Source organism: Peromyscus californicus, unplaced genomic scaffold, assembly GCF_007827085.1.
Source record: "Peromyscus californicus insignis strain IS unplaced genomic scaffold, ASM782708v3 Scaffold_11__1_contigs__length_118956290, whole genome shotgun sequence".
In the NCBI taxonomy this organism is placed as follows: Eukaryota; Metazoa; Chordata; class Mammalia; order Rodentia; family Cricetidae; genus Peromyscus; species Peromyscus californicus.
The window spans coordinates 17,209,288-17,229,282 of record NW_026294402.1 but is presented as its reverse complement, the minus strand read 5'-3'; the positions used below and the strand labels follow the sequence as shown (position 1 = coordinate 17,229,282).

At 45.1% G+C, this 19,995-nt stretch overlaps 1 protein-coding gene across 1 annotated transcript in view; it reads right to left on the bottom strand.

Annotated features, from left to right (window-relative positions):
- Positions 1 to 19,995, bottom strand: part of Smarca4 (SWI/SNF related, matrix associated, actin dependent regulator of chromatin, subfamily a, member 4) — a 93,141-nt gene that overhangs the window by 51,579 nt on the left and 21,567 nt on the right. Inside the window, 6 exon segments of the mRNA XM_052754267.1 lie at positions 2,560 to 2,681; positions 10,377 to 10,434; positions 10,569 to 10,699; positions 17,258 to 17,308; positions 17,414 to 17,581; positions 18,682 to 18,855. Coding sequence (XP_052610227.1) covers positions 2,560 to 2,681; positions 10,377 to 10,434; positions 10,569 to 10,699; positions 17,258 to 17,308; positions 17,414 to 17,581; positions 18,682 to 18,855 — 704 coding nt within the window.

Genomic DNA, 19,995 nt, shown 5'->3' with positions numbered 1-19,995 from the left:
GTTACACAGTGAGATCTCACCTCAAAATTTAAAAAAAAAGGGGGGGGGCGGAGAGGGGTTATAGTCAGGCATGTGGCACAAGCCTTTGATCATGGCACTGAGGAGGCAAAGGCAAATGGATCTCTGTGAGTTTGATGTCAGACTGGTTTACACAGTAAGTTATAGGACTGCCTGAATTACACAGTGAGATCCTGTCTCCAAACAAAAAAACTTTAAAAATTAAAACTAAAACAGGGGCTGGAGAGATGGCTCAGAGGTTAAGAGCACTGACTGCTCTTCCAGAGGTCCTGAGTTCAATTCCCAGCAACCACACGGTGACTCACAACCATCTATAATGAGATCTGGCGCCCTCTTCTGTATACATAATAAATAAATAAATCTTACAAAAAAAAAAAAAAGAATTCCTTTGAAAAAATTAAAACTAAAACGAGTAGTTCGAGTTCAAGGCTATCTCCACCACAAAACAATTAAAATAATAAAACAATGAAACTAAAAATTTCAAGTGATTTAAAATGCACTACCACTGAATCATTACTCCCATTACTCAGCAGATGTGTGCAATCCATTCGCTGTGTGCTGTGCATCTTCATTCTTATCTTTTTAGCAAATAGCGACAGCCAGGTACCATGGCGCCAGCCTACAATCCCGGCTCACAATCCAGAGGAAGAGGCAGGTGGATCTGTATGTTCTAGGTTAACCTAGTCTACATACGGAGTTCAAGGCTAACCAGAGTTACACAGTGAAACTCTGGCTAAAAACCCTAGGAAACAGTCATGTTAAGCTCTTACTTTCTTATTTTTGAGTGTTGTGTATAAGGAGGACCAAGTCTTCCTCAATTACTCTCCACTCAATGAGGCAGGATCTCTCACTTTGAATCCAGAGCTCACCGATATGGCTAGTACAGCTCTCCAGTGTGCTCTGGGGATCCTGGCTCTCTGGCTTCCATGAAGTAGAATTACAGGCAGACCACTATGCCCACCCAGCATTAATGAAGGTGCCAGGAATCCACAATCTAGTTCTCATGCTTGCTGTAGATTAACTTTCCCTACGAAGCCATTGATGTACCTAGCACCATTGGAGGGAAGGCTCTTCTCATATATTTCTTCTGCAGATTTTAAAGCTCAGGTTGAACATTGCTTTTCTTTCTTTCAACATTTCTTTTTTCTAAAAAAAGACTTACCTATTTTATATGTATGAATATTTGCCTGTATGTATGTATATACACTATGTGTGGGCCTGGTACCCATGGAAGTCAGAGGGTCCCCTAGAACTGGAATTAGAGATAGTTGTAAGTCACCATGTAGGTGTTGGGAACCGAATCAGGGCCTCTGCAAAGGCACCAAGTGCTTTCAACCACTGAACTGAACTAGCTCTCCAGCCCCCAAGGTCGAGCATTTCTTTCTTCTTTTGTTTTGTTTTGGGGTTTTTTGTTGTTGTTGTTGTTGTTGTTGTTTTTGTTTTTTGAAATGGGATTTCTCTGTGTAGCCCTCTGCAGACCAGGCTAGTCTTGGGAGTGCTAGGATTAAAGGCATGTGCCACCACATGATTGATCATTTCTTATCCAAACTTTTCATGTGTTGAAGATTTTGAAGTTTTGCCAGGTGTGGTGGTGCACGCCTTTAATCCCAGCACTTGGGAGGTGGAGGCAGGAGGCTCTCTCTGAGTTCAAGGCCAGCCTGGTCTACAGAGTTCCAGGACAGCCTCCAAAGCTACCCAGAGAAACTCTGTCTTGGGAAAAAAAAAGATTTTGGAGTTTTTCACTTGCTGGAGTATCTATATAGATGTTAATAATTTCACAGTTCCCAATCAGAAAATAAAACAGTACTGTGAAAACAGAAACATTTGGGATTTGGAGCGTTTCAGATTTGAGTGATTCGGTCTTTATCTTGTTTCTCTATAACGGTCATCAACTTCTCACCACAGAGATCAAATCAGTACATTAATTTTTAACTGTGCTTCCAAGAGCAAAATGGAAAAGAGAGAACCTGTATGCCCAGCACCAGGGGTGAGCCCAGAGCAGAGAGCAAATTGTGTGGCCGTCACACCGCTACACTAGAAGGTAGCAGCTCTCTACATCTGTAGACACAGGGCCATACCCCAGACAGATGCTTAGTGAAAAGAGATGCACACCACAGTGCCTGGATATATGTGTGCAAACAAAACAAAAAGGAAAGAGAATGCAGCAAATCTCTCTAGATGATGACACAGGGCTGGACCAGGCTTCCTGGAGGAGCCAGCAAGAGGCTGCTGGAACAAAAATAGACGGGCAGGTCTGTGTTGTCACCCAACTGTACTCTGAAAGCTTATGATGACCAAGGAATCATTTTCTATAACAAATTACTACATACAAATGAAATCTGTAGGAAAGGAATGTGCGCCTACAGAGGTTGCTGCCAGGACTGGGGGATGACACCTAGGGAGAGGATGATCAAGTCTGAGGCCAATCTGGGCTATGCAGTAAGAATCCTGACTCAAAATAAAAACAATGAAAAGGGAAAGACTGGGACTCTGGCCACTTTATAGAGAGCTTGCAGATAAGGACAAATGGGGACCCCTTACTCAATAATGTGTCGCGCATCCACCTCAGAGACGTCATCGCTGTCTGGGTCTGGAATCTTCTTCTTCTCCTCCACAGGCAGTGTGGGGGGCTGTGCAGGCTGAGGCTGCTCCTCCTCCTCCTCCTACCAAGAGAGGTGCCATGTCACCTAGTGTCCCTAGCTCGGTTCCCTAGCATCCTGCAGGGCTCCCAGGGAAAGAGATGCTCTCATAGCCTTGCTACCCCCGTGCTGTGGTGTCTGTGTCTTGCTGCCCTTCCCTCTGAACAGCTGGGTACATGTCTTGAGTTTTCCTAGCAGGCTGCAGGTTCTTTGCAAGGGTATTTTGGGGCACTTCTACACCTGTTGCTCTCCAAACCAGCCTGCACATCCCTCCTGGAATCACACCATACCTTTACTCTCCACCAACTCAAGCAGCTTTCCAATTTCATAGCTGACCTCACTAAATATGCCCGTGTTTTACCTCGTTTTGTGGACAGGCTCTCACTCATCTGGAAACAACAGGCATCTTTCCAATACTTGTAAGCTGACTGAATGTTACTTCCTTAAAGGGCCTCCCTGCATACTGAGCAGGTAACACTGGAACTCTACAGATCATGCTCAACAAATACACAGTAACGCACTACCAGTACCGAGCCATTCTTGTTCTCCTACATGAGCCATGCAGGTCCATAGCAGATTCTTCTCAACTATCACAGAATTGCTACAAAGATTTCTAAATTCTGTATGTAACTGTCACATGCTTCTAACCTCAGCTACTCAAGAACCTAAAGAACACAGACTCTAAGTTTGAGTCATCTGGGCAATGTAGTTGAATCTTGTTTTAAATTAAAACAACCAGGGCCATAGCTCAATGCTAAAGTACCTGCCTAGCATGTGGCAAGGTTCAACCCCAATGGTACAAAATGTCTGTTTTTTATTCATAACTATCTGTTAAACGGTTCTAATCAAACTCTGACAAAGTTTTCCTTGCGCCACACAACTCCAGATCACTGGGGACAGACAAGGCGGACACTCACACTAACCAATGAATCACAGCAAGGCTAGAATTAGATAGGGTGGGACAGACAGCTAACGGAGAAGGAGGTCAGGATATTCCCTTCCCAGAGACATGAACTGAATGAACAAGACTGAAACATGACGACTCAGGCCCCAAGAGTCAGGCAGGGCACAGCACATTCGAAGAAACATTCATCGTGGAAATGCTGCTAACTTCTAGGGAAAACAGGGCAGAGGGTTGCAGCTCAATCTTCAATCTAGCCCACCCACTCCCAATAATATGATGAAGTCTGCTGTGCTAGGGAACCATGGAGGTGGACAAGGCTGACAGGTTCTATAACCAGTCTGGTAGAAATAAAGATAATCTATATAAAAAAAATAATACATACACACACAAAACAAAACAACAACCACATACTTTGCAAATCTCTCAATGTATCAGACTATTGAAACAACAGATTCCAAAGAAATGGGAATTTCCCCAGGAATCTCATGCTGGGGGAAGGAAACATCACCAGTCACGGGAGAAACTGGTCTCCCAGAAAGAGATTTCACACAGTTCTAACAACTTGTCAAATCACCTTACAGGACGAGAAGCTCAAACAATAACGGTGTGGCACCATACCATGACTGGACATGCACAACCTTGATCCTCTATTTAAACTCTGATATCACTTTAGGACCCTGACGATGGGTTTGAGGGCTAGGCTGGTTCTCTTGTCCCTCTTCCCAATGTGGCCACATTGACTAAATCTCTTTCTGCTTTCCACTTTTAATTGGAGTACTGAGGACAGGTGGCCAGACCTAACTTGAGGCCCGGGTTGTGACTCCAAGTTCGAGGACATTTCTACTCATTTGGCAGCAATGGTGGCCCTGCCTGCCCCTGGTCAAAAAGTTGCAATCTCACCGGGGAGCTGGTATATGTATGCTACTACTAGTGAAGATGTGCGTGTGACTGGTGGAGGTCACAATGTGCAGAGATCAAAAGGGCCTTGGGCAGACATGAAAACAGCCCTGCTCTGAAATGCACGTCCCTGTACACACAGCCATATCAGAACAGAGACAGCTCACTAGCTCAGTTGTTTGCACACAATTTCAGCCAGATTACTACAGGATCTAACACTCATAAGTGGTAGCGAAATAAGGCCTTTACTTAGGGAGCCAGGAACTGAATTAGGAAAATAAAGTGAGCCAAGCCAAAAGTGGCAGCACCCACCATGGAGAAAACAAGAGTTCCTAGAATGAACTAACTCCCACAGATATCGCCACTGTGCTGGTTAGCTTTTGTCAACCTGACACCAGAGTCACGTGGGAGAAGGGAATCTCAAATGAGGTTGTATCAGATTGGCTTGTCACTATGTCTGGGATGTTTTTCTTTATTGCTGACTGACGTGGGAGAGTTCAGCCATTGTGGGTCATGCCACCCTGGGAATAGGTGGCATGGAGGTAGACTAATGGTAAGTAGTTCTGTGAGCCTGGAAGCAAGTCAGTAAGTAACCAGGGCTCCTCTGTGGTCCTGCTTCAATCTTCTTGAGCTCCCACCCAAATTCCTTCAGTGATGGGTTGTTGGCCTGGGAGCTGTAAGATCAAATGAACCCTTTCCTCTCTAACTTGCCCTAGGTCATGGTGTTTATTACAGCAATAGAGAAATCTAAGACAGCTACCATGGTCCTGGAGGGGGTGTGGGTCATAATCCTTCAAAGGAGCTAACTGGGAGAACTCTGAGTCTGAAGTCAGTCTGGTCTACATCGTCAGTTCCAAGCCAGCCAGGGGTAGACAGTGAGACCTTGCCTCAAAAACAACAACAGCCGGGCGGTGGTGGCGCACGCCTTTAATCCCAGCACTCGGGAGGCAGAGGCAGGTGGATCTCTGTGAGTTCGAGGCAAGCGTGGGCTACAGAGTGAGTTCCAGGACAGGCTCCAAAGCTACACAGAGAAACCCTGTCTCGAAAAACAAAAACAAAAACAAAAAAAGCGCTAAGTAAATAAACAAGAAAAAACAAAGGCAGTTAGGTGTCCCTGCCTCTCCTCACAGACTATGGAAGGTGTTCCAAGCAGGAGTAACTAGTGTGTGCAAAGCTATTGGAGAAGTTAGGCTTCTGCTCAATCAATGAACACAGAATCAAAAGATTATCCACTTTCCACTCTGACAAAACCAAAATAATCCACAGACAAGCTAGGGACACAACAAGAAGGATAAATATCAAGACAGCTTTGTATGGAGGCCACTAAAAATCCAAAGACAACGAGATAATCTGATAATCAATAAGGCAAAACAGACAAAGAGCCGGGGTGGGGGTGGGGCTAATAATTATTTTCAGGCAATAAAAAAGAGAATTGAGGCAACAGGTGGCTGAATTCTCATCTGAAATAGAGGCCAAAAAAGAGGCTGCAAAAAGGTCTGAGAAGTAAGAGCATATACTGCTCTTGCAAAAGAACCAAGTTGAGTTCTCAGTGCCCATGTCAGGCAGCTCACAGCTGCCAGTAGCTTTGCTCCAGGGAATGTGACGTCTTCTTGCACATGCATTCACAACTGCATATAGGGACATGCATAGAAACACAAAGGCCAACTAAGAGTGGAATCACATGTTCAAAGTGCTGAAGGAGGAGGAAGGGGAGGAGCTGTCACCCAGTATCTATACATTCAACTAAACTGTCCTTCCAAAGACAAAACACCCCAGAAGAACCGACTGAACAGCACCTGTTGCTGGCAGACAGGCCTGGGTGTGGTTCCGCAGTAGAGCACTTGCCTGTATGCATAAGGCCCTAGGGCGCAACCCCAGCGGGACTGCAAAAAGAACCAAACAACCACTAACACAAAATTCCAAGATACAAAACTAAAAGAACATGTTAGCAGGTAATTTAAATCCATAGAGAGAAACAGTACCTGAAGAGACAACAGAGACAGAGATGGCTCAAAGGTTAAGAGTGCCTGCTGCACACTCATGAGGCCCTGTCATGCAAACAGTCGCAACTCTAAGTCCAAGGAATCTGACACTCTTCTGGCCTGTGCATGCACACACAGGCGTTACACTCACACATGTAAAATAAATCCTTGGAGAACCACCCAGAAATAGCATCAGAAATGGTAAGGATACAGATGAATGTAAGACTTTAAATATACTTTTACCTATTTCTTCTATACTATCTTTCAAAGGATTGAGAGTGCATAAAGCATTAATTTCAAGAACATTGTGCTAAATCTTAGTACTTAGGAAGTGAGACAGGAGGATAACAGGTTCATAGTCAGTGGGAGAGTCACATCCTCTGGAGCTGAACCATCAGGACCCTATCTCAAAAATCCAACCTAAAAAAAAATAGTGTAATGAAGTAGATGCCTACTGAAATTGTATGATTACAAAGAAATTACTAAATAAATGCATAGCTCAAATGAAAATTTATAGAAATGGTAACTCAGCAAAAAAAAATAGTACACAGGCAAGGAAGAATAAAGATTTTAAAAACACAAGGAAGGAAGGAAGGAAGGAAGGAAGGAAGGAAGGAAGGAAGGAAGGAAGGAAGGAAGGAAGGAAGGAAGGAAGGAAGGCAGACAGGCGGGCAAAGCTGTGCTGGTGTTGCACACCTGAAGCCCAGCACTCCAAAGGATCTCATGAAGTCAAGGCAACTTGGAATGTAAAGCAAAGCAGCCTCAGGTGCTCACCTGCACACACATTCACGAACAAAGAAGGGTCGGGGGGAGGAGGAGAGGGGCACCTGTGGTTGGTATGTAAAATGAAGAGAAAATTTCTTAATAATAATAATATAACAATAAAAAGAAAATGTCAAAATGAACAAAGAAGGGAAAATTAGAAGGAAATCAAATTAATAACCAATAGCATAGTAGTTTTGCAAATGTTACACAAAGCTATAATCTAAGTATTATGCCTGGAGTCCACATGCTTATGACATATACACCTACCCTCGCCGACACATGATAATAAATTTAAAAGAAGTTCAGATTGGATGACAACAAAAATAAAATACTGGGATTCTGGGTCTGGATTCCCCCACCCATGGGTGTACCTGTCCCTTTGTGTACTGCGTGTATGTGTGCTTATTTTTGTTTTAAATAAAACTTCCTGAGTGCCAAAACTATATAAATATAAAATAATTGCTGGAGCTAGGGTTCAGTGATAGAGAGTACTTCCCTAGAATATGTGGGGCCTTTTTCAACTCGAGTGTCAAAAACAAAAACACACAGGAGGAGGCAGAGGCAGGTGGATCTCTGACTTCAAGACCAGCCTAATCTATATAGCAAGTTCCAGGACAGCTAGAGCTTGTCTCAAAAACATAAAACAAAACAAAACAAAACACCTGAATTCATTAAAATTTATGAGACACACAACAATGCTTATCTGGCATGTATAAAGCCTTAGGTTTTTGGAGTAGGGGGAGTAGAAAGGAAACATTTATGAAGCCCGGTGTCATGGCACACAATTATAATTACCAATACTTAGGAGGCTGAAGCAGGGGGATTTAGAGTTTAAAGCCATCCTGGCCAAACAGTTCAAGGCCAGCCTGAGTTATACATAGTGAGAGCCAAACTCAAAACCAAAGTTTATTAAATGTACCCAAGAGTGCATAGTGTTAAACATATAGGTTTTAAACACTATTTCTATCCCAAAACAGCCTCACATCAATAATTTAAGCATAGATCAATCAACAAAGTGAGATAAATCACTAAAGTACCCAAATTGGGAATTCAGGAATCCTCACCTCTGAGCAGGATGATGAAGGCAGTTAAAACCCATTAAACACAGCGTTGGGGGCTGGGGGACAGGTGGGTAAAGCACTTGTGTACAAGTGTGAAGACCTAAATTCAATCCCCAGAATCCACACAGAGCCAGGTGCAGTAGTGCACGTCTGTTAATCCCAGTGCTCCTAAGGTGAGTTGGGAGGCAGAGACAGAGGAATCCCTGGAAGCTTGTGGGCCAGCTCATCAGGGGTACACAGCAGGAAACAGGAATTCCCAGTCTCAAGGTAGAGATAAAGGTGACAGACACCTCAGGTTGTCCAGACTTCTACACAGGCACTGTGGCATGTGTGTGCCTATACAGACACAGACACAAGTAAAACACACACACACACACTATATTCATATACACGTACACAGAAAAAGAGAGTGAGAAACCAAGCATACTAGAAGATATTTGCAAATTATATACTGGGTCAGAACCGTGTGTCTAGAATAAATAAGAACTGATTGCTCATTAGGATGGCAGGCCAATTAAAACCAGGCAAGACTTCAACAGACTTCCATTGAGGAAGATGGATGGATGGATGGAGCACATGTGCATATGAAGATGCTTAACATCACTACTTACTAGGGTAATGCAAATCAAAACCAAATGAGATACCACCACACACCCACTAAGATGGCCATAAGCAAAAGAACAGACAATACCAAGTGTTGGTGAGGACATGAAGAAACCAGAACCCGTGAAATGGTACAGCCACTTTGGAGAACAGTTGGCAGTCTCTTAGAAAGTAAACATAAACTTACCACGTGACCCAGCAATTCCACGCCTAGGAATCTACCCAAGAAAAATGAAAACATATGTCCACACAAAACATGTTTGCAAATGTTCACAACATTATTCATCATAGCAAAAACGGAAACACAAGTGTCAACCAATTAGTGGATGGGTAAACAAAATGCGGTCCAAAATACAATGGAATACAACGCAGTAATAAAAAGAACAAGTTCTTGGTACACACCACACATGGATGAACCTCAGTAACATGCTATACAATGAATGGTGCTCCAACTCCATTTGCAGCATGTCCACAAATGGCTAATCTAGAGATGGAAAGCAGATTGGTGAGCTGGGTGTGAGGGTGCACTGCTGTAACCCCAGCAGCTAGAGGACAGTTACTCTGAACTTAGCCTGGGCTATAAAGGGAGGCTCATAAAACAAGAAATAAAAAAACAAAAACAAAAAAAAAACCAGTTCTGGGGCTTCCTGGGGCAAGTGGGGAAGGAAAGACAATCATAGAAAGACAGCTCAAGGGTTGCTTTCTGGTTGACCAAGACATTCTAACACTGGTGTGAGGGGCTGATCCACAGTCCCATGTGTTCACTACAAAACTAGACTTCAATGAAGCTGTTAAAATTAGAACAAAGTTCTCTGTTGGGCATGGTAGTGCACACCTATAACTCTAGCATTCAGAAAGGCAGGAGGAATGTGTGTCTGAGCTTCAAACCAGAATGTGCAAAATAGCAAAACCCTATCACAAACAAACAAACAAACAGGTTATATACATATACACCTAAAGCTGGAGAGACTCTTAAGGAGACAGGTGGCCCTCAAGACTCTAGTGGACATAGAACCACAAGTCCTCTAACACCACAATTCAACAGGGAAAAGCTGGAGTAGATGGCGTACCATCCACCTAATGCTGTGGGGAGGGGAGGGAAACACAAACCCAGGGTGCAAGGGCAGGAGGAGCCATCAAGAGGCATGAGCGGGAGAACCCTGGGTGGCTACTGCACATATGGGGCACGCACGCATGACTATTAAGTCACAGCTCTGATAAAGAATGAACAAAAGCAGCAGAGTGTTCAGAGAAGTGATGCTGAGCGCTTGAAATGAGGCCAGTACAACCGAGGAAATGACTGACACTGGATCATCGGCCCTAAATGGAAACAGTCCACAAGTCAGTGAAGCTCTGAAGCACCACTTTCAGCCAAGCCCGGGATCTCGGCTGCCCTTGCCACACCATGCCCGGCCAGCACACAGGGCACGAAGGGCACAGCCCACAGGCTGACGGGCACAAACCAAGTGGAAGGCCCACTAATAGGCGAGATCAAGCGGCTTCTCACCTCCTCCTCCTCCTCGGAGCCGCTCTCTTCACTGTCGGACCTGGGAGCCACTTCATACCTGGGAAAACAGCAGTGGTTCGATGCAGGACCTGCAAAGGGCAGCTTTCCTTTCCCTGGAGCCCGGCCCAGCCCCCAAACACAAGCACTAATCACCATAGCGGCCAAGTCCCATGAAGGAGGCATCCAACTCACCCTGGGTTCATCTCAAGCCAGGCTTCCAGCTGCCCAGCTTTTGGGGCATCTGTGCCTGTGAGGATCTTGCCACTCTCTACATGGATCACCTTCACAGGAAGGTCGCTCATCTGGCTCGTCTCATCCAGAGGCTGAAAGAAAGTGACTGTCATGACCCAAGGCTCCCCAACTCCCATCCTGGGATCCAAAAGAGGCCACTTAGAAGGCTTAAAATCCTAGCTGATGGGAGACTGACACCAGATTGAAGCCAGCGTGAATACATAGTATCAGAAAACAGGAGAAGAGGAGAGACAGCAGATGACTTCAGAAAGGTTAAAGTAGGTGGGCAATGACACATGCCCTTGATCCCAGCACTTCCTCCCAAGCATTCAGGAAAGCCAGAGCAGTGCATACTTGTTTCTTTAGGCTGGCCTCAAAGAAGCCATCTGCTGTGGCTATTCTCCTAGAGATGGCCATTCCAAGGGACTTTATTTGGGATGTTGTCTTAGGGTTTCTATTGCTGTGCTAACAACCAAAAGCGACTTGGAGAGGGAAAAGGTTTATCACAGGTTGCACATCACTGAGGGAATCAGGACAGGAACTTAGGCAGGAACTTGGGTAAAGCAAGTGATGCAAAGACTGTGGAGGGATGCTGCTTACTGCTTGCTCCCCATGGTTTGCTCAGCCTGCCCAGGGGTAGCACCATCCACAATGAGCTGGCTTTCCTACATCAGTCATCACTGATGATAATGGCCCACAGGCTTGCCCACTGAACAATCTTAGGAAAGATTTCCTCACTGAGTTCTCTTTTCTTAGATGACCTTGGCTTCTGTAATATTGACAAAACATTAGCCGGCTCAGATGTTCTCTTAGATTACTGTAAAAGCATATGGGATGGCATATCACAGCACATAGCCACTTCGTGGGGGGTGTAGTGTTTATTTTTATTGAGACAAGGTCTTACTAGCTCAGGCTGGCAACCTGCCTGCTTCAGCCTCCTGCCTGAGCCTCCAGAGCACAGAGATTACAAGTGTGAGTCACACTGCCTGAAGCACAGAGCCACTTACTCTAGACCATGTGGGGACGGCAGCAATCTGGCTTTGGAAAACTGAGCTTCAGGGAATCCGGCTGAGTCAGCACTGTGGTGCTTCCTCGGTTGAAGTTCATGGTGCCCCTGTCACTCGGTGCTTGCTCCCAGCCTCACTTATGCTTTTTAGTCAGTAGTATGGGGGTGAAAAATTGAGGTAAGAGGCTGGAGAGATGGTTCAGCAGTTGAGAGCACTGATTGCTCTTGTAGAGGACCTGGGTTTAATTCCCAGCACCCATACGGCTGCTGTTAATTCAAGTTCCAGAGGATCTAATGCCCTCTTCTAGGGTACTTCTGGGAGTACCAGGCACATACACAGTAAACATACATACATGCAAGCAAAATACCCAAACACAAAAGAATAAGTTAAAAAAAAAATTGAGGTAACTGAGACTCAGACTCACCCTAGGGCACTCTGATTCAAATATTAGGGTAGAGAAAGTATCAGACCTCAGCATTTTTAACCTTCTGGGTTTTTTGCTTTTGTTTTTTTTTTAGCTATTTATTATATATACATATTCTCATTACAGATGGTTGAGAGCCATCATGTGGTTGCTGGGAATTGAACTCAGGACCTCTGGAAGAACAGTCAGTGCTCTTAACCACTGAGCCATCTCTCCATCCCCTGTTGTTTTTGAGACAGGGTTTCTCTGTGTAGTCATAGCTATCATAGAACTTCACTCTATAGAGACCAGGTTGGCAGGAGGCAGAGGCAGCTGGATCTCTGAGTTTGGGGCCAGCCTGGTCTACAGAGCGAGTTCCAGGATAGCCAGGGCTAAACAAAGAAACCCTGTCTCAAGAAACCAAGGAAAAAAAGGGGGGGGGGGAGCTAAACACAGGCTGGAGAGATGGCTCAGAGGTTAAGATCACTGGCTGTTCTTCCAAAGGTCCCGAGTTCAATTCCCAGCAACCACATGGTGGCTCACAACCATCTGTAATGAGATCTGGTGCCCTCTTCTGGCCTACAGGGACACATGCAAGCAGAACATTGTATACATAATAAATCGTTTAAAAAAAAAAAAAAGCTAAACACACATAGTGGAGTTGGGCATGGGGTGTGCCTGTCATCCCAGCATTAGGGAGGCTGAGAAAGGCAGGAGGTCTGAATTCAGGGCCAGCATTGGCTACACAATAAGTTCAAGATCAGCCTGAACTATATAACAAGAATCTACATTAAAAACAAAAGCCAGGCCGGGCGGTGGTGGCGCACGCCTTTAATCCCAGTACTCGGGAGGCAGAGCCAGGCGGATCTCTGTGAGTTCGAGGTCAGCCTGGGCTACCAAGTGAGTTCCAGGAAAGGCGCAAAGCTACACAGAGAAACCCTGTCTCGAAAAACCAAAAAAAAAACAAAACAAAACAAAACAAAAACCAGGCATAATGATCCCATGGATTATTATCCTGGGATCATTATTATTATCATATAATAATTCCAGCACTTGGGAGGCAGAGGCAGTTGGATCTCTGTGAATCTGAGGCCAGTCAGGTCTACAGAGTTCAGGAACAGCCCAGGCTACATAGAAAGACCCTACCTTAAAAAGAAGAGTGGGGGAGCAAGCCAGAGGCCAGAGAGATGGCTTAGCACTTTAGACCATCTGTTGCTCTTACAGAAGACCTGGGTTCAGTTCCCAGCACCCACATGGTAGCTCACAACTGTCTATAACTCCAGTTCTCAGGAATATGACATCTTTTTTGACCTCTGGGGAACCAGACATGCACTTGGTACACAGATATGCACACAGGTAAAACACTCATACACATGAAATAAAAATACTAACTAAAGAAACAAAATAAAATAAAAAAGATGGGCCATGCATGGTGGCCCACACCTTTAATCCCAGCACTCACTAGGCAAAATCAAGCAGATTTCTGTTAGTCTGAGGCTAGCTTAAGTCTACATGAGTTTCATCCAGGCCAGCCAGTGTTACTCAGACCCTGTCTTGAAAAGACTAATTAAAAAAAAAAAAAAAAAAAGGTAAGGGTAATATAGTGGTCTATATCTCAATGCCATAACTCTGGAGTGGAAGACAAGATCTGAAGTTCCAGGTCATCTTTGGCCAGAGATTTCATGGCCAGCCTGGGCTAGATGAGACCAAGCCTCAACAGAAGAAAACAAGGGGACCAGGGAGGAAGCATGTCAGCAGAGTGCTTGCCTCACAAGTGAGCCCTGGCATGCACAGTAGAAAGCAATCAAGATGGCACACTTATAATGCCAGCACTGGGAGGCACACAGGAGGATCCCAGGGGCTTTCTGGCCAGCAAATCCATCCTAACTGCTCAGTTCTAGGTCAATAAAAAACCCTGTCTCAAAGGAAATGGGTAGAGCTTCTTACGATGAGACTCAAAGCTGCCTTTTAGTCTACACATGTACACACACCTGCAAACACAGAATCACGCAGGCATACATGTATAAAATAGAAAAAAACAAAAGAATCCAAAAAAGAACATGATACAGAAGTGTTCCGTGAGACAAATTTCTAACAGCTTCAAGAGATAAATGTCCAACAGACAACAGCGGCATACACCTTTAATCCCAGCACTCGAGAAACATTGGCAGACAGGTCTGTGAGTTAGTTCGAAGCCAGCCTGGTCTACAGAGAGAGTTCTAGGACAGGCTGGGCTGTTACACAGAAAAACCCTGTCTCTGAAAACAAGAAACAAAAAAACAAACAAAAAAAAGATAGAGAGAAGGAAATAAATGACCTGAAGTTAGCCTGACATCACTAGTCCAAACACATAAACACAGTGAAACAAAAGGTTCTTTTTTCGTTGTTTTTGTTGTTTTGTTCTTTTTTTGGTTGTTCTGGAATTCGCTCTGTAGACCAGGCTGGCCTTGAACTCACAGAGATCCACCTGTTGAACCACCACCAGTCTGAAAGATTCCTGTAATATATCTTCAAAGAGAATTGCCTGAACACCCATGGAATGGAAAATACTGTAGGAGGCACTAAGGTCTTTGTGCTCACAAACATGTACTAGAGCTGCAGTTCTCAACCTGTGAATCACGTCTCCGTTAAAGGTCGAATGAACCTTTCACAGGGGTCGCCTAAGCCCATCAGAAAACACAGATATTTACATTACGATACATAACAGCACAAAATTACGGTTATGGAGTAGCAATGAAAATAATTTTATGGTTGAGGGTCACCACAACATGAAGAACTGTACTAAAGGGTTGCAGCATTAAGAAGGTTGAGAACCGCCAGGCAGCAGTCGTACATGCCTTTAATCCAAGCACTCGGGAGGCAGAGCCAGGCAGATCTCTGTGACTTCGAGGCCAGTCTGGTCTACAGAGTGAGATCCAAGACAGGCACCAAAACTACAAGGAGAAACCCTGTCTCAAAAAACCAAAAAAAACAAAAAAACAAAAAAAAAAAAGAAGGTTGAGAACCACTGCAGGAGTGGAACCTGGAATGTTAAGCATACAGGGTTGTCCCCTCAAGGAAAAGGATGAAAAACCTTCTTACCAGCACAGAAGCTGGAACATTCTTCCTAGCCTGGTGACCTTTTTGTGCTGTAGTGGCTAAAAATTTCTAAAGCATCAGGCCCTCCCATTCCCAGGTCCTTATAATAAATTTGTTTTTCTCAGTTAATCTATAGAACTTTATCTTTATGGACTTTAAAAATAGTTTTGATGCAGTCATATCTGATCTATATTTAGCTTACTTTGTTCCTCAAAGAGATTTATGCATGATTTTTTGTGTATGCAGGATTGAGTTAATCATAACCAGCATAAGTTGTAATTGTGCTATATGCTTAAATATGCCTAAAAGAGCCGGGTGGCGCACTCCTTTAATCCCAGCGCTTGGGAGAGAGGCAGGCTGATCTCTGTGAGATCGAGGTCGCCTGGTCTACAGAGTGAGTTCCAGGACAGGCTCCAAAGCTACACAGAGAAACCCTGTCTCTCTCTTTTTTTTCTTCTATCGAGACAGGGTTTCTCTGTGTAGCTTTGCACCTTTCCTGCATGCCTGCATGTATCATCAGTGTGCTTTCCTGGAGAGTTTTTCCACGAAACACATGCCTTTCAAATAAGGGGGAGCAGCAACTTTTCAGGAGGCTTTAGACAGAACAAGGGGCATGTGATCTGACTTGAAAAGATATTTGGCCAGGCAGGAACTAGCAGAGAGCCTGAGGCCTGCATAGAAAACACCCAGGGAAGGCAACAGCCTTGTTCTGAGGCAGGGCTTCCATCTGGGAGTGACTGACCTTGTATTCACACAAATGTAATTCACACAATTACATTTTTGTAATTGCTTTTTGTAAAACAGGATACTGTATAGCCCAAGGCCTTGAACTTCTGGTGATCTTTCACTTCTGACCTCACACATGCCAGAGGCAGGTGACACCAATCTACCTTCTGGGCTCTTTTTTTTCCCCCCTCGACTGTATATTCCTTTTTTCTCCAAATGCACTGAGTGCTGGAATATAGTTCACTGGTAGACAAGTTACCTACTCTGCACAAGGCGATGGGTTTGATCCATAGCCACCCCCGCTCCCCCAACACACACACAGCAGGTGCATGAGACTACCTGCCTTTAGGAAATGGAAACAGTGTGGATAGCATGTCTTGTCTCAAAATGAGCAATGCTGTCTGCTGACTTTCTGGAACTACCTACTAAGCACATGAATGAACTTAGTGAATGCAGAAATCAGCAAGAAGACACAAGGAGAGTCAAAAAAACAAACTTGGAAACACACTCCCCAACCAAAGATCTGAAAACAAAAGCTGAGGTCTAGGCAAACAGAATTCCTACCAACAGTATTGGACAAATAGTCAGAACATATGTTCTGCGTGTGGTAAATCTAGACAAATATATAATCCATGAAGGCTGTTAGGAGTGAGACTAATGATTTTAGGAAGAAGGCGAGAAATGAAGACATCACCTGAATGCAACAGCACATGCCTGCAGTCCAAGCTGCCTAGAAAATGCCTGATGCACATGTGAGGGCAGGTGTGTACATAAACACACGGAAATAAATGTAATCTTTATAAAATATTTGTTTTGATTGGGCGGTGGTGGCACACGCCTTTAATCCCAGCGCTTGGGAGGCAAAAGCAGGTGGATCTCTGTGAGTTCAAAGCCAGCCTAGTCTACAGAGTGAGTTCCAGGACAGGCTCCAAAGCTACACAGAGAAACCTGTCTTGAAAAACCAAAATAATAATAATAATCATCATCATCATCATCATCATCATCATCAACTACAAAATTAAAAAAAAAAGACTTGTTTTGTTTTTCAAGACAGGGTTTCTTGTATGGCCCTGGCTGTCCTGGGACTCACTCTGTAGACCAAGGTGGCCTCAAACTCAAGAGATCCAACTGCCTCTGCCTCCCAAGTGCTGGATTAAAGGTGTGCGGTACTACCACCTGACTTAAAAAACTTTGAAGTATTACACAAAAAGGACTAAGTGGAAGCAAGACAATCCAAAGTGGAAGTTCAGCCCTGGGCCAGCAAGATGAACTGGTGGGTAAAGTGCCCGACATGAAAGCCTAAGAACCCACCCTCACAAGAAGGAAGGAGGAAATCCAGACCACCAGCACCCCACTGAAGAAATCAAAATGTGATTTCAAAGAGATGCATATCCCAGGGCTGACCAGCAATTCTGTAAGAAAGCCCAACTTCTCACCTCACCATCTGGTCCAATAGCAGGTGTCTGTCCTTCAGCATTTTCTGCCTTCTGCAAACAGAGAGACAAGGTCAGCCTGGCCTCATAGGCCCAGGCCACTAAGCATAGAGCCAGGCCAATTACAAGGGGTGCCTGTTTCAGTCAGGCCCAGCAAACCTTCTTTTTCTTTTTCTTCTTCTTCTCCTTGGCGACCTGAGCAGCTTTGTGCTGCCGCACCAGCTCTGTGAGGTTGGCCACATACTCGTCCGTCTGCTGCAGGAGGTAGGCCAGGCGTTTGTCCTTCTTCTGGTCGATGAGCTTGCGGTAGCCCTCCTCGTCTTCAGCCTGTAAAACCAAGGCAGGATGGAACACAGGCCTGTGGGGTGCACCCCCAGGACTGCAGAAGCTCATTCATGACTACTGCTGCACCCTGTCCCTACCCCATGCTGGACTTGGAAGGAACTGCCGGACAATACAGCTCCTGCCATGAACCATTCAGGGAGGGCATAAATGAGTTTTAGACTCCCTGTCCAAAAAACACACCACGAATCCCAACCTTCTTATCTGATCTGGGCCCTATGGCCACAAATCTCAATCTACCTTCTCTCTACCTGATCTAGGCCCATATCCACAAATCTCAGCTTGGACCTTTATATATCCTTTTATGAAAGAACAAGAGCAGGAACAGGACAAGGTGGAACATACTTATAATCCCAGCACTTGGGAGGCAGCAGCAGGAGGATCCAAGTTCAAGCCCAGCTTGCTCTATGCAAAGGAGGCTAGCCAGGGTTGGCCTACAAGCCCCACATGACCCACCTTTGCAAGTTCTTGGAGCCGGTGTCTTGTTCCTTCCCCATGAGATTCTAGGCCCCAGTGGTGACTGGCTGTACTTTGTGTGTGTGTCCTGCTTCCTTGACCCTCTCCTCTCTTCCTTGGACTCTTTCTTTTCTTCTTCTCCACAGCACTCTGCACTATGCACTGGACCCTCCCCTCAACTGCTCCAAGTCTGTCTCACAGCTGCCCAGCCTAGCCCTGCCTCAACTGTCTCTACCCAGTACTATTATGTCTGTTTTGTTCCTTCCAGGGCAAACATGAGCCCCATGAAGACAGGAATTGTTCTGCTCCCCTCTGTGTCCCCAGAGCAGGTAAAAATCTGTCCAGTTAGCAGCTCCACCATGATGAAACATGAGTTGGACTCATCTGGGTGGAGAGTCTTCATTTCATTGTACCTTCCATGGCTCTCATGGAGCCCAGAGAACTCAGAGCTACCCTGCCCTAACAGTCAGAAGGCCCCAGACCTCTGCCTCCCAAGTCCATGTGGCTCTTCCTTCAGCTCTACTTCTATGCCAAGCCACAGAGTAACTAAGTGTAATCCTGGGTGAATAATCCAGAATTTGCTATACCCAGGGCCGACAAGTGACCAAAAACAAGAAAACTGGGTGTACCATAAGCCTCCGCATTCGCTCCTTCTCGATACGCTCATTTTCTTTCTTCTGCTCCCGCTCGGTATTTGCATGGTAGGTGGCCACAGCCTTGGTGAGTTTCTGGAGTTTGCCTGTGACTGATCTGTGATACTCCCTGAAGTCCTTGGCATGCTGCAGGATGCTATTGAGGTACTCCTGCAGAGAGATATCGTGGAAGGGTGGCTAAGTTCCCAATCAGTAAGACACAACTATATCCACAGCTCACTAAGACACAACTGTACCCACAGCTAGGAGTGTCTAGAACTGGCTCAGTGGCAGAGCACTTCTCTAACATATATGGAGCTCTGGGGTTCCATCGCTCTAGCACCTCAAAGAAAATGGAGGGGGGTTCCGTCCACATAATAAGGCTGCCATGATGATCACAGCCTATGACAAAATTTGCTGCTGGCCCCTGTGCAATGACAGGGGCCCTTGGACACAATAGGTGGGTGTACCAAGTAGACCCCCCCCCTTTGTGAGGGAGGGGTTAGACACAGGGTCTCACTACGTAGCCCTGGCTGTCCTGGAACTCATTATGTGGACCAGACTAGCCTAGAACTCAAGAGAACAACCTGCCTCTACCTCCTGGGTGATGGGATCAAGGGCATGTGCCCAAGTGAACCTCTTGTCGGGGACAACTAGACACTGTTAAGCAAGTTCCAAACATGCTCCCACCCTTTGCTCAGTTGTGCCCCTTCAAGGAACTTATCCTGATACAGTAGTGACTCCAAGACTGTCAGGGCAACTATTAATTCTGAAGTGTGAAAAACTAGCTGCATAGCTGAGTGTAGTGTGGTACACACCTGTAATACCAGCACTTGGGAGGTAGAGGTAAGAGGATCACTGAGTTCCAAGCCATCCTGCACTAAAAAAGAACCTGCCTCAAGAAAGCAAAAGCAGTTATAGTCTGTGTCCCAAATAGGGACGCAGTGACAAAATTCATAGGAAACTGGGAAATACTCCACAGAGGAAGCACAGATCAATGTATCTAAATTTTACTGAAAGGGTAGGTGGTTAACTTTTACCCACTGAACCATCTCAACAGCCCAGGTATTTTAACTTCTAATTAACACACACACACACACACACACACACACAAAGAAGCTGGAATGGTAAATACCAAAACGTTAACCATGGTTAACACTGAGCACCAACTTTAAATTTGCTTATGTGTGGTACTGGAAACTGAACCTATGGCCGTGTGGTATGTGCTGGGCAAGCATTCTATCAATGAGCTATACCTTGGGCTCAGGGTGCCCTTAAATCTGTGATACTTCTGAGTATAAAGATTACATA